We start from the raw sequence: 14,701 nt of genomic DNA, 5'->3' as shown, positions 1-14,701 counted from the left end.
CAAGCTCCCGTCAAATGAATCAACAGCAGTTATAGTTACAGATTCTCTTTCGGTATATTCAGCACTTCCTATATACGGCAACGAATTCAACACTGCTGAGCATGTTTCGTTATCTGATACCTGCAAACTTGCAAAAAAAATTGCTTGCTGAGGGTACCGGGCCACCGTGGATTGTATCTGAATGAAATGGGGGATTCATGAGCCTCAGTATCTCTGTGTGGACCTCTGATCCCTAATTTACCAGATACGGCTTATGCGACAGCTTTAAGGTATAGAAATGCTTGTTTGCAAGGCGACACTGGCTAATTATCGCTGGATAAATTTTAAACCTTCGTACATGGAAGGTATTGCTGGAATAAACAGCAGTGTGCATCTTGATAATTAGAAGTTTCTTACAGCAGATTACGCTGTCGAATTTCACGAGTGAATTTTTATTTATATAATGCTGATCTCATGGTGTCCCCGACCGTTGTGCAAATTTTGCAATCAACTGAAACAACGGACCACTTCCTTTTATTCTGTTGCCGATATTACAATTAGAAAAAGAGGTACCTCGTAGCTCCACTTCAGAAGATATGATTAACAATAAGTTACTGTTTTTATATTCAGAGGGATGTCCAGTTATATAATTTAAATATGATGAAAAGATTACCGCGATGATGTATTTTTCTTTCCCTTTTCTTTGTTCCAATTCCATTTTGTCTAAATGGATCCTTTGCATTACTTCACATCTAGATATTTACTACCGCGAGGGTTATCTCTTTCATAAATTCCATCTGACTGTATGACCTCTTGCTCATTTATCATTTTCATTTACTCGATGTTTTCTTTTTAATCTAATTTTCTAGTTACCCTTGGCCTCATATGTCTTTTCTTAAATTATCCACATTGTGCGTAACGAATTTTTTCTTTCGAGAAAGTAACACCAATCGACATATGCTGGTTGGTGCGCACCGCATCTCACTCCGATATATTCCTTCTCACATGCATTCCTTCACGAAAAATCAGTAAAGAAGGAGAGGAAGATGAGAAGCGTACGAACTTGAGCTTGTTGGTGCACATTCATAGTAAAAAACAGCGCAAGAACTACAAGGACGAGACAGCGCTAGTCCTGTTTCATCTGTCTCGTCTTCATAGTTTTCGCGCTGTTTTTTACTAAGAGAGAAAGATGTTACAGTGTGCCCTTTTTTACTGCACCCGCTGAAAGAGAAAAGGAAAAAAACGAATAACGCAGCAAACTGTTGCGAGCTAATAGCGCGAGACAGGTTTGCCGGACATGAGCAGCGCTACGTGGCACGTCTTCGGCTCGACTCCCCGCGCCCCTGTGTACAGCACCCCTTGCAGCATCGGCGCAATTTGGGGACCGGTTGTCGCTGCTGCTTTTCACACCTCCCCATTCTAGCCACCCTACTGCCGGTTTTCTTTTCTCGGTCATTAGGTCTGTGGCCGAAGTTGGGTTGACAAAAGTGAAGGGTCTTAAAGTTAGGAAGCCTTCAGAGAATATGAAGGATTCCAAAGTGATACCTTACATACATAAGGTTTCTCGCAACATAAGGAAAGTGGCTGAAAAGAGAATGTGTCAAATGCGGTGCGATAGTTAGTATATCATAGAGCAAGCAGGTCTTGCTGCGCAGGAGTCGGAAGTACTCTACAAGAGTCGCTCAGTCTCAATGCGACAAGCAAGGTGTCAACGTGGTTTTTTCCGCACCATGCAAATTGGCAGGCTTGTGTGCGAGGATAGGTATCGAGGGGAAAAGGAAGGAGGCCTGTCAAGTTCACTTCATGAAACCCTTTGTTGAGTGCGAGACTGGTGTTATTTACTGCGTTCCACTGGCATGTGCAGAGTTTATATTGGGCAGACGGGAAGGTGTACAAATAAGCAGTTGCAAGAACATAATACATCCTTGAGCGGTTGGGAAACAGTTTGGCTGTTCATTGCCGCAGTTGCATGAAATGCAAATCTAGCAAGCCGATGTTAGAAGCATTTCATACTGTAAATCATAAAGATAATTGTGTCAGTGATACGTGCTTGTCCCTGACGTCGAAAGAGCGTGCCTACTTAGCGGAAAAATTAGTTTGAAGTGTCGCGTGTCGTGGGAAGTAATGGCAATGCGCATGCGTGAGAAGTTTTGTGCGGCAATGCAATTTCCAGTAAAGCGCAGTTGAAAGTCAGGTGTTCATCCGTGTGTAACGCCTTCTTCTTGTGTACGTGTTTCTGTGTATTTGCTGGTACCCTGTTTTCAAGTGCATAATGCACCAACTGGCCCAACAGCTAACGCTAATGCACACCATTTCGTTGTACAGCTGGGACATTTCTAATTGGCACTTTATCTCAACCCATTTATTTCCAGAAACACAGTGCAAGCTGTTAGTGGTACTACGTGCCTAAGGTGATGTCACTTGAAATATACTCCATATGTATCTTCTGCTTTCACATTGAAGTTGTCCATAGCAGATTTTCTATAGTGGCTTAACTTTTACCAGGGACAGCGGAAACGCTGAGTGCTGCCAGTGCTGTTTTCACTGAGGTATTAAGCTAGAAGTAACAGCAGTTCATTGTGAGTGGACCAACCCTTGGGGCACTGCGTAAGGACGTATCTGAAGGTGGTTAGTCTTTATACTGTTGGGTAGTCGGTAGTTTCCATTTGTAAAAGTAAAATTATTTATTGTTTTGTTCTGTCATAATATTCTGCAGGCGCACTTCGATGAGGACCAGTATGAGCCGAGACGTACGGACCGCAAACTGAAGCCATTTGCCGTGCCTACTCTGTTCAGCCACCGCAAAGTTCCAAAACGGCGCCGAAAGCTCGTACGAAGTCAACCCACGAGTACCAGTGTTACCACTACTGCTGCTGAGGTGATTACTGTCGCCTCCACAGCCACAGGCCGCACAAATGCTGCAACTGTTCCTACTGTTATGGCACCCAAGGTTGCATCATCGGCGACCAAAACCCAGCCTTCTCTTCTGCGATCAGGTGGATATGTTATTATTTTACGTTGCAGTGATGTGGTCTCTTTTAAAGTATACTACGTGGACTTGGTCAGGAATGAAGGCTAAGCGAAATCATTCTTGGAAACCAGTGGCTATTGAAGGAGTCGCTGAGGTTAGCAGAGTGAGGCTTTCGTAATGATAGGAAATAAATAATGAAAGCTTGCCTTCACTTTCTTGAGCAAGCAGAGACAGGACCCCTTGTTTTACAGCGAAAGCTGTTATCAGATAACAACGGCAGTGGGGTAGTTGTCCGCTGGCGCCGGTGTTCGTATCCACTATCGCGCAAAATAAGAAAAAATTAAATGAGAAAAAAATTGTATAACGTCGGCCGCTATTACTGACTATCATCATCAACCAAGCATTAGCACCTACAGTGGGTAAGGTTCCGTGCCCTCAACCTGGGCGACAGATACTACCTGTGGTGGCTGTTATTCTTTTTCTTTGCTTCCACCTATGTAGTCATTGGTAAGCAGCCACTGTGTGCTCTCGGCCATGTCTCTGGTGACAGTGGTGGTGGTTGAAGCCCTTATATATTACGGCGAAAGCTGTTATTAGATCATGACAAGAGCTCATTTTGGCGGCGTAATTATCCGCTGCCGCTGGTGTCCGTAACCGCTGTCACGAGAAATAAGAAAAAAACGAGATGAGAAAAAATTTCTACGAATAGATGGGATTTGAAACCGGGCTCTCTGTGTGGCAGCCGAGTATTCTACCACAGAGCGATGCTGGTGCTTGAAACTCCTTTGCAAAAATACCCTATACAGGTGTCATGTTGGTCAAGGAATCGTGTTAACATATGTAATGTAGCGTCACAGAAGAGTAAAATAACAACCAGGCGACACAATGCGAATTGTGCAACTAGAGGGTCGTTGAATGCTTTCAACCCATTATAAAAGGCTCAGCCATAATTCTTCATCGTCATCAGCCACACCACAAACAAAGTGCACATAATTTCTTACAGATGTTTAGCGGGTACCTCGCTTATCTGCAGGATGACAAATAAGGGCACAGCGGCTGCTTCCCTACTTCATGAGGTGGTTTATGGCGTAGTGGGCACCTTGCATGTGTACTTGTATTAATTGCCCGAAGAGAGTCTACAACGGGCTCTGCTTTTGCTGTGACTGTGCTGCGTGTTCTGCGCAGGCCTGGCGATTTTTTTATTGGGCTATGATAAACTGAAATTTTATTTCAGTGCCATTCCTTGTTGCATTTGGTCAGTGGTCAGAGCAGCACAGCACCTACTTATATTAACAGGACGATGTGCTCATGAATGGTAGATTAGCATGGAATTGAGTAGAAGGAATTAGTCCATACACTGGCCTTTACCTCCATTTATATTTTTATGGTACACATGTCTGTGTTTAGTGACACTTTTTGTTTTAAAGCTCTTAGATAAGTTAAGAGAAATATATAGATTTGTTTTCTAACTGTTTTGTTCTTAGCTATGTTGGCTATCTTTCTTGTTTTTAATTGAATGTTTTGATTACTTATTATTTAATTATGTTAATAGACTGTCAGCCTGTTCCAGGGCCAGGATAAAAAAGGCTTACAATTCAAATATGTACAACAATGACATCATGCTATATAGAATGCATGCAAACATGTTCCAAGAATACATTTTTAGGGTAACCTAATAAATTCCTCTGTATGTGGCACGATCAGCGAGCATGAATTAGAAGCACTTCAGGCTCAGTGATGGAAGCGCTGCTTCAATTGCTCCAAACTGCTCCAAAAGAGAAATGCTGCTCCATGCTGCTCCAAACTGTCATTTTTATTAGTAAATGCTCCGAACATGCTCCAAAATCGCACTGGGAAAGTGAAAACAACAATCTTTAAGCACTTGACCGTCCAGCAAGCCTAAACGAAACCAGAAGCATGCTTTACACTATCATCCTAGTGTGCTAGGAGGAAGATTGTAACTATTGGCATAGTATTAGCATATTGACAATGCCACAAGTACTGGCACAATATGCATCTGAGTTAGCTATAGATTCGTACCTGACGAGCAGATTATTTTGGTGAAATTTGTGTGAAATCAGTCTGATATCATACTGATTACTAACTGCTGCTGTGACGAATTTGATGTGTGGCTGATTAAATTTGTTGCTTTGTCAGCTTTGACCTCATTTATGGCACAAGAACTGGCATTTTATGTGTAGAGCTCAATTAGCTGTTCATTTTTTAACCCGAAAACGTTTTATGCCGGGGTCCACCACGGCTCCACTGACGTATTTCCGTCACGGATATTATGTTATAAAATATATAGACTAACAGATGACAAAGAAAAACTAGAAGAAAAAGATCCGTCACCAGGAGTCTCACTACCAACCCCTCGCTCCACAGCGCGAAACGACTCAGCCACACAAGGCACGTTCTCTACCATACTAACGGCGAGCAATTTATATACACCATTTGCCGGTGGCGGTACTCTGAGATCGATGGTACAACAGCGTGTTTTCGTGAACGCTAGCGAGATGGCGCGAAAGCCTCGAAGGGCGCACTTTAAAGGTCGTCGCCCCACGCGTTGCGATGAGTGCGCACCTCTGCAGGGCGTGGTCGCTCGTGCGCGTGCGCTTATCTCATGATGGCGGTGGTTTGTACGTCTTGTGCTCTCACCGCAAGTTTGCGTTGAAGTTACAGAGAGCATGAAGGTCACTTCGCTCACCGCAGTGGCCGCTTTTGCGAAAGGAGCACACTGCTCACACACAAATAAGTTACAACTGTGACAGTTTGCGCTCACCCTGTGTATACTTGTGCGTTGGTTTCATGCGTCCTCCTTTGTGTTTGAGCAACTCGCTTTAACTATCGAGCTGTGACAGTTGTTAGTTCGCACTCATCCTGTGTATGTTCTTTCCGTGTGTCCTTTCTGCTTGAGCAGCACGTTGCAAGTTTCGAGATGCTTGCCGTTCTTCGCATGACACTACAATTTCTTGCTATAGCATTCATTCCTTGGCCCTTGTGGCGAAACAATGCACAACAAACGCTCAAGTACGTCCGTGAAGACACGTTTCACTTTCGTGTTATACCGATTCCTATGACACAGGGCTCAGCCATGTTCTTTTTCTTCAATGCAGGCTATTTTGGTGAAACCTGAAAATAGTAGATTGCTTTGATCTTGTACCGATTATAAACCGCTGCTTTGGCAACAGTTGATTGTGGTTACTTTTAAAATTTGGTGATCAGCTTCATTGCTTTTATATTGTTTCTGCCACAAGTACTGGTATTTTAAATATATAGCTTATCTTAGTGTTCACTGACCACCCATCTGCTTAATTATTTGTTCTTATGCAATTTGCAGTGAATATTTTATGTGTAATATGTTAAATGATGAATATTAATATTTATGAGATGCTTCAAAGATGCCTTAAACTACAGGAGTCGTGTGGAATATTTTGCCATCTGCTCCAAAGACACTAATAGCTGTTCCAAACTAGCATTTTTCCTGCTCCTTGAACACTTATGGCTGCTCCAAGCCAGCATTTTCTCTGTTCCAGAATCTGCTCCAAAAAGCAAAATCTCACTTCCATCACTGTTCAGGTAATTGAGCTGGAAACCCGAACCTGGGCAAGGCACTCTTGATTGACTCCATCACCATTGTCATGCTGCACTCCAGAGCGTACAGGTTTTCGTGACTGCCTGCTTAATGGTGTTTCTTGCTCCGTTGCAGCTTCCAACCATTCCAGCTTGGCTGGGAAGGCACAGCGCACTCAAGTCACCCCATCATCCGTGAGCAAACTGTTGACACCACCCGTAAATGCTGGGCCTGCCTTCACTGTGGCCACTTCAGATGGCAACGTCATCCTTGTTCCTGCCACTACACATGGCAAACACCATTACATTGTCGGCGATCCACCTGTTATGATGGATATGCGAACACCATCTGTTTTGGCACATACAGTTGTGCCCAATGCCTGTATGCCAAATAACACCCCAGGTTAGTGGCACTTTCTCTAGGTTTACGATCACAGTACAGTAAAAGCTTGTTAATTCGACCCCCGTTAATTTGTAAAATCGGATAATTCGGGCGTGTTCCTTGGTCCTGGCCAGCATATGCATTGTTTAATGGCATCAAAGTCTCATTAATTCGGTCACATCTGGCTGCAACCAGGTTAATTCTGACGATCCTCGGAGCGCGCCAAACATGAAGCGCTGCCAATGGGTGAAAACGGCATTCACAGACAACCGAAACGAAGTGGTGCTGTTTGCATTGCGATCTTCATCAGTTGGAGACCACGGTTTGGTACACATGCGTACTCAGCACTCAGCAGCGTCGTTTTAACTGCACGTGCAATGTCACAAGACTCGAACATGGTGGAAGCTGTTGAAGATGAAAAGCTTTCAGCCGCTGTCGGTATGCTGGCATAAAACTAGTTTGCTACATTGTGATGGACGAACTTTCGTCACGGGCGTGTGGTGGTGGTGGCGGTACATAATAAGGGAGGGGTGCAGAGCACGTTTAGGGCCTTTATACTGCTCTTATGCGGTTTTTTACACTGCTCTTATACAAAATAAGTACAGGCTTTACGTATTCATCAAGAAAAGGAACACATATTAATGACATTTGTTTATTGTTTTCCTGATACTTTCGATAATTTGGCATTTGGTTAATTTGTACCCGTTTTTGGTCCCGTGAAATCCGAATTAACGAGCTTTCACTGTAGTAATGTTGGCATATACAGTCACTGCTGGAGCTTGTTTGCTTGCCTTGCCCACAAATGTGTGCTGGTTAAACACCATAGAAACCTCACATATGGATTTGTGTTTCACTTGCATTCCATAGGATTTTGCGTATAGTACAGAGCCAAATAAGATACTGAGGGCAACTTTGGGAGCACAAAAATAGAAAAAGCAGGTATTAAATACGTCCTATATGACACAACTAAAAAACTGGGGTGTTTGCAGAAAGAAGGATCTAGAAAGAAAAGAACAAGACTCTCTCAATCCTTGTTTTTGCGGAAACTGCATAATCAGTGAGATCAATATGTACCAATTGCCTCAGTTGTAAATTGTAGTTTAAAAAATGCCTAACTTTTCACTAAAAGCATTTTCACTGGCGATAACTTCGGTGTTCTAATGTACTTCATATCAGATCCTAACTTTATGTGCCCCAAACCTCTCACTCGCTTTCTCCAAATACACACACATATAGTATACATGAGGTGTGTTTAAAGAGAAACCAAACTTTTGCTGTAATGTCTTTAGTGCATATTGTTAGGCTTGTGCGAATATTCAAGCGCTTTGAATATTCGAATGAATAATACAGTATTCAAATTCGCTTCGATTAGAATTTAAATTATTGAAAATTTCGAAGTACAGTAAAACCTTGGTGATACGAATCTCGCGGGGTTGCCAAAAATATTCGTATCACCCGAAATTCGTATCACCAGAAAACATGAAAAGTTAGTATGCGACAAAAGAAAGTTGGCATACGTTTTGATTTAGTGTTTCTCAGGGCCGCACCGACGTTATGAACAGCTCTAAATGGTTGCCGGTAAAGTTTTTAGACGTCAATGATCATACTTGTACTTGTAAATATACGGTGCGTGCGCGCGTGTGTAGTTAATGAACCAGATGTGTTGTGACCCATGACCGCTGGTAGATCCTGCATCCTGCCTAGTCTTACTACGCTTTCCTGCATAATATCAGAGTACAGCGGCGAAAGTGACTTTAAGAAGCGCTTTGCACGCGATAGATGAAGCCAGAAAATTTTATAATCGCTGTCCTTTGTTGCTGTTACTTTCTCATCGCAGTGGTTTTGGGGGTGCTTTTCGGGAGATTTGCGGCCGTGCCCACACAATCGGGAGGTTTGCTCAAAATTCGGGAGTCTCCCGTGCAAATCGGAGAGTTGACATGTGTGCGCGTACGTTGCGAGGCCTAGCTCCTTCGCAGAGACCGTCCGCTTCATCTCGGGGTCTTCGTCTACCTTACATGGGACTTCATGATGGACCCGCAGCCCAAGTTTGTCTTGTTTCATAGAACGTCTGATTGCGAGGACATGGCTTGCATCGACGTGGCAGGCACGTGTTTTCACAGAACAGACGCTGCTGCCTCGAGCACAGCAGCGCGCGTTAACGCGTTGGAAAAAATAAAGAAAGAAACGCAGCGTCAACGCCATCCGTAATCTAAACGTGAAGGTGCATAAAGGCATCCAAGATTCGCGTGCACAATCTCGGAGGCAACGACGCATTGTTGACAGTCGCGCAGCGCGCATGCCCACACCCGCCGCGTCTTACGCGACAGCGCGGGCAGCACCTGTTCGTATGCTGTGCGTTCGCGTACCTTCGTATCAAACGTCGTGAGGGGAAGATCAGTTCGCAACAACCGTACTCCAATACATTGCAGGCTAATGGGCTTTGGCCGGGACCACAGAAAAATTCGTATCACCCCGAAATTCGTACGAGCCGTGATCGTATCACCGAGGTTTTACTGTATTCGAAATGAACGAATAGGTCTATATTAGTCCGCTTGTTAACCCCTGCAAAGGTGGTTTCACTGCAGTGGAGCGGTGCTATACCGTGAATACACCTTTCCAGGGAAAATCTGGACTGTCCGTTTGTAATCTCCTGTAAAGGTGGGTTCACTGCAGTGAAGGGGTTATTCCGTGAATACACCTTTCCAGGGAAAATCCGCACTGCCGCGAAGCCCCACTTCAAGGATAAATGAACATACTATTACCCTCACATCGATTCATCATTTTTTAAGTTTAAAAACTTGTTATAACGGCTTATATGCTCCAAGTGTAGTAAATTTTAAAACGTAACATATTTTACAGGTTATCACTTGCATTCTACTGAAAGCCAAATCCTGCTACTATTCAAAGTTGCTTCCGCTTCTCTTGAACCAAAAAGAATGACATTTGCACATGCCTTGTTACATTATTAAAAAAACGTTGTGCAGGTTGGTTGGGTCATGACAAATATGCTCGTTTTTCTTTATAATATGCGATATATACTATTCGAATTCGATTCGAAATTATTCGACCAAAATCACTATTCGCTTCGAACCTAAAATTTGCTTTTCGCACCAGCCTGCTTATTGTACAACGTTCTTACCACTTTCCCCCTTAAGGTAGTCCCCTCTGCTTGCCATCCATTCCCATTGCTTCTTCAATTTTTGCAAAAGCCTCCTGGAATGCATTTTCTGGGTTGGTGCGAAGGTCTCTTGTCGCATTGCTCTGAATCTCCTCTGTGATTTGGAAACAACATCCTTTCAACATTGTTTTAAGTTTGGAAAAAGTGTGCTGGAGCTAGGTTCTTAGATGGATGTGGGACAATGGGAATGTGATGTTCTGCTAAATAGCTGCAGACAAAATGTGATGCTTGAGCCAGCGTATCGCCATCAGGCAACATGCAAGTCTGCACCACCCCTCAAATGTGCTCGAACGTTCTGTTAGATTTCCTTGTTTACCGTCTGACCATGTTGTGCAAGTTCCTGATGAGCAATGCCTTTGCATTAAAACATCACTGCTTTTTTTTTTTTTTTTTTTGGACAAGGGGGCCCTTTGCCCACCCCGTGTGGCAACAGCACCTTTGTTTCAACATCATAGCCATAAACCCACGTCTCGTTGCCTGTTATGCCTGCAAAGTTTGTGGCAAAATTGCACACACACTCATCGTTAAGCTCTTTCATTGTCACTTTGGTATGAATCCAACAAGCAGAATGTTAGCTCGCCAACTAAAGGTCGCAGCTAAATGCAGCAAATTGCAGTTCGTTGTCTAAGCCTACCTCTACACGCGCTCCCTCTGCCAGTTGGTAAGCTATTTCAAAAGCTTGATTTCTTTTTTAATGCCTCGTGTGTGTGTGTGTGCGTGCATGCACGCACGAAATCTGGATTTGTAGTGTATATAACTGCAGCAGGGCCATTTATCTGGTAGGACCAGCTCTCGGGGAGTCTCAAACCTGTGTGAGAGATTTTCCATATTTTAATTTGTAGCTTCAATTTTGAAAATTTCTTTGCTTGCTATATTTTGCTGCCTGTCCTCGGCATTTTTTAACCCGGGCAAGGCACTTCTGTATCAGTGGGTTTTGCTTTTTTATATAGTATATATTGTTTTTAATTAGTCATCATACTACTATAGAATAAGTCGCAGTTTTGATGCAAGGGTGAAGCAATGAATGCAATAGGGACAAATTGGGATGTTAGACGAAGTAAGACTAGCAGCCACCCTAGCGTAGTAAGGCAGCCGCCCTGGCATAAAAAAATGCGGCTGCTGCAGCAAGCGAAGCGACCTTCAATGCAAACACAGCAGAACACAGCACATACAAAGGTTCGCTGATCCCTATCTAGATAGGTTGCATCAGTAATTATAAAGTTAATTAAGAAGTTCTTGTTAATTAGTTCAGTGTGTTTTATAGCTGAAGGAGTCTTTCCTCCCCGACATAGAGTTTGTGTGCGAAGATGTCAGGAGTCTGACTGTCACAGAATATTGTCTGAAAAAATGCACATAGTTAATCCAGTGAAAAAGCCTCACTTTGGGATATGTGGAGATAAAAGGAGGCCTAAAGATGGCACCAGTACTGCCTAAAATGATCTTTGCAGATTCACTCTAAAATAACCTCAAAATTTATCATTCCAGAGCATCAGCATGCTGACTTCACAGCAGTCATTGTTCATGTAGCTCCCTCATCCATGTAGTTGGGCTGTCAGGCACTAGTTCATTCCAACTGCATAGCATGTGTGTGTTTCTGTAGCAGAAGAAGGCATTGTCGTCTGAGAAAAATGTACATGCCTTGCACAATTACCTCTTTGTTCTTTTTTTAACACTGGTCCTATTTTATGTAAGCTTTTTCACACAGTTGCATTTAGTGTGATGTTCTATAGCTGGTATAAGGGATACTCAAAACGTAGAGCGGCATCTGTTGACAAGCCTGTAAGCTCAATCCGCCATGTTTAGCGGGGTGCGAAATCTATTCCCATGCTCAAGTGCACTTTTTCTAACCACTTCCTGTATGGGCCTGTACAAAGGCCTAAAGTATTGTTAAATAAATAAAAAAAATTTAAAAATATTGCAGCGTTTCAAGTGCTGGCTGCTTGTTTTTCATCTTCCTTCTGCGATCACTTCCCAATGCTTCGTGGACTGTTCAGGCACTTAGGGAGCCGTGACAATGCCGTTAACAAGGTAACACTGATATGAATTAGTGGTGTGCAAACATTCGAGTTTCGAATTCGAATCGAATAGCACCTAATTGAATGAGTCAATTCGACTTTCGAATAGCTAGTATTCAAAGTTTCAAATAACTCGACAGTACGAATATCTAAAGCGCGACAAAGGCCCAATGGTGCAACTTGGTTAGGGTAAGGTGGCTAAAACTAATGCTAACGTATGTCGTCAACGTAGGCATTTTGTTAAGACTTTCACCGATATCCTGGTTCAAAAGTGATTGCATGTTTATTTTAAAGGAGATTGCCATTTCTACACGTAAAAAAAAAACACACGAGAAAACTGTCCAGCCCTTCGTAGCTTCGCTTTCGAAATGAAGGCACAGACTCCTTGCGTAGTTCGGTCGCATATGCCACAAGCACCGTAAAACGTCCCGACTTCGGCCCGTGAAACCCTCGGTGATTGGCTTCATGTGTGGAAACTTGTTGACGCTGGGCAGTCGCCACTGCCGCACCATTCGTTCAGAAACGCCCACCGTTCGGGCACGTAATTAAAATGGTGCGGTGAGCGGGCGCCCGAAAATTTTTGGGCCCGGAGCACTCACGATAATGAAGCACAACATTACCATTGTCAGATGAGCCACATTGCGCAACGATAAGGGAAAAACGAGCTACCGTCTGTAAGCCGTTAGGAGGTTAGGAGTGCCGCTGCTGACTGGAATGGTGGCTCTTCTGTCAACATGCTTGTGCACCCATAAAAGCTGAAAAAAAAAAAAAGCCCTCCGGAACAAGCGCGTAATAAACCTGTCACCACGCCGTAGCATCCCTGATTTCTCTTTTGTCTTGCCGTAACTGGTGGTACAAGTTTCATGTAAGTGAGATAATTGTGTTTCTGCACGACAATTTGTAGTCTTTCGGCAGCAGTCACACGCCACGTTATGTGCTCGAGGATATGAGCAGATTTAATTTCTTTGTTCTTTCTTTCAATTTCCCATAAAATCTTTTGTGTTTGATATGCAATTCGATATTCAATATTTTTGGCCACTATTCGCTTTGAATTCGATTTGAGATCACTTTTCACTATTTGCACGCCCCTAATTTTAATTGATTGTATTGGTTACCTGAACGAAGCAAAACAAAGTACCGACATGAACTGGTTTCATCAACAAGATCAGCACTGCACTTCTGGCTTGGAAATGACCGGCCGGCGCAAAGGCGTTTTCAACCTCAGTTCTTATTTTTCCATGCAGTTTAGTTGCCTTACCTGTAATATAAGCTAGACTTGCTAAACAAAATTTCGATACTCATTTTTGAACAGACGGACGTTGCATGATTGGTAAACATTTGCTTGTCGTGAGCATGATCAATCAACATGTCATTTGCTTGTTGGTGTTACTGATCGAAGAAAGTGATGATTCATGTGCACAAACTTCTGTAAGGCTCCGTCAGGTCAAGCGTTCATATCCAGGCAACGTAAAACGACAAGTGGCCTTGATAATCAGACCTCCATATCAGAAGCTGCTGATCACTGACAGGTCCATGATCGAGAGAGCCTCGATTATTGGAAAACAGTGCACACGCATGTGACCGGCTCACCTTCAAGGGCCGCATTTCTGTATGCTCATAGCTGTGGGTTTCTTGTGTGTGCAAATGCCGCCACCGAAATCTGTAACTCGTAACAAGCTTTGCTTGAAAAGAAAGCACTAAATGTGATGTTTGTGCAATCTTTTCTTGTCCCTTTATTTCACATGCAGGCCACAGTATGAACACTTGTGTACTTTAAGTGCATTCTAAAGAGTACTGGATTGGGTTTCGATCAGTACTCCAAAGACCTGTCAGTCTTCTTCACCAACTGTGCAACTGTACTACTGTTCTTCACATTTTGCCGGTGAAATGAACAACTGTCTTGTGCATGCAATTAAGAGAGCTAGTGGAAAATGAAATGGGATTGTTTTTTGTCTTTCAGTGCTGCCTGCAGTTAACTGCCTTCCTAACGCTGGCCCCATCATTCTGGTTCCTGTGAGCAAACCGAAGATGGTTCCTGTGCCCAACCCAGTGAAGAGCCCAAGTAGTCAGATGCCAGTCATCTTGTCGGTTGAATCACTTGCACCTAATGCCTCGCCTCCTGTCAGCAAGGCATCAGGCATGCCACCACTCTTGGCTAAGTGAGTCGTCATTTATAGCAATGCAGAATGTCTGCTTTGTTATTCCATGGCACGTAATGCTTATTTAGTTATGTTTGCCTGTTTTCTGCCTAATTCTAAGAAATGGAACATAATGCAACTAGTGTGGCAATGTTCAATGGGGAAAAGCATCAATAGAGTGAAGCTGATACAAAACAGATAATCTCGTAGGCATTACCACAGCCACTTGCACTACTTGCTTTGTGGTACACGGCAATCTGCAAACTGCTCTTTGTCAGTGCAAGACACAAGCTGGCATTGATGCACAGGGTTTGCTGGCATGCTGAGCTGTGCGCTTGTGCTCAGCATTATGAAAACCGACATCTTGAGGTACCCCCTGTGCTAGCTTAGTGGCCACAATGGCTGCATTTCAGTTGTGGTGAAATGCACCTGTGTTTTTAGGTGTACATTAAAGAACCACAGCTG

The 14,701-nt window shown here is 43.4% G+C and overlaps 1 protein-coding gene across 1 annotated transcript in view; it reads left to right on the top strand.

Moving 5' to 3' along the window:
* The window catches only part of LOC119390143 (uncharacterized), a 35,314-nt gene that overhangs the window by 13,929 nt on the left and 6,684 nt on the right, over positions 1 to 14,701 (top strand). The window contains exons 2-4 of the mRNA XM_037657708.2: positions 2,696 to 2,975; positions 6,660 to 6,926; positions 14,059 to 14,257. Coding sequence (XP_037513636.1) covers positions 2,696 to 2,975; positions 6,660 to 6,926; positions 14,059 to 14,257 — 746 coding nt within the window. The remainder of the gene's footprint in view (positions 1 to 2,695; positions 2,976 to 6,659; positions 6,927 to 14,058; positions 14,258 to 14,701) is intronic.

Source organism: Rhipicephalus sanguineus, chromosome 1, assembly GCF_013339695.2.
Source record: "Rhipicephalus sanguineus isolate Rsan-2018 chromosome 1, BIME_Rsan_1.4, whole genome shotgun sequence".
NCBI classification, from domain to species: domain Eukaryota; kingdom Metazoa; phylum Arthropoda; class Arachnida; order Ixodida; family Ixodidae; genus Rhipicephalus; species Rhipicephalus sanguineus.
This window is presented reverse-complemented; position numbering and strand designations above follow the sequence as displayed.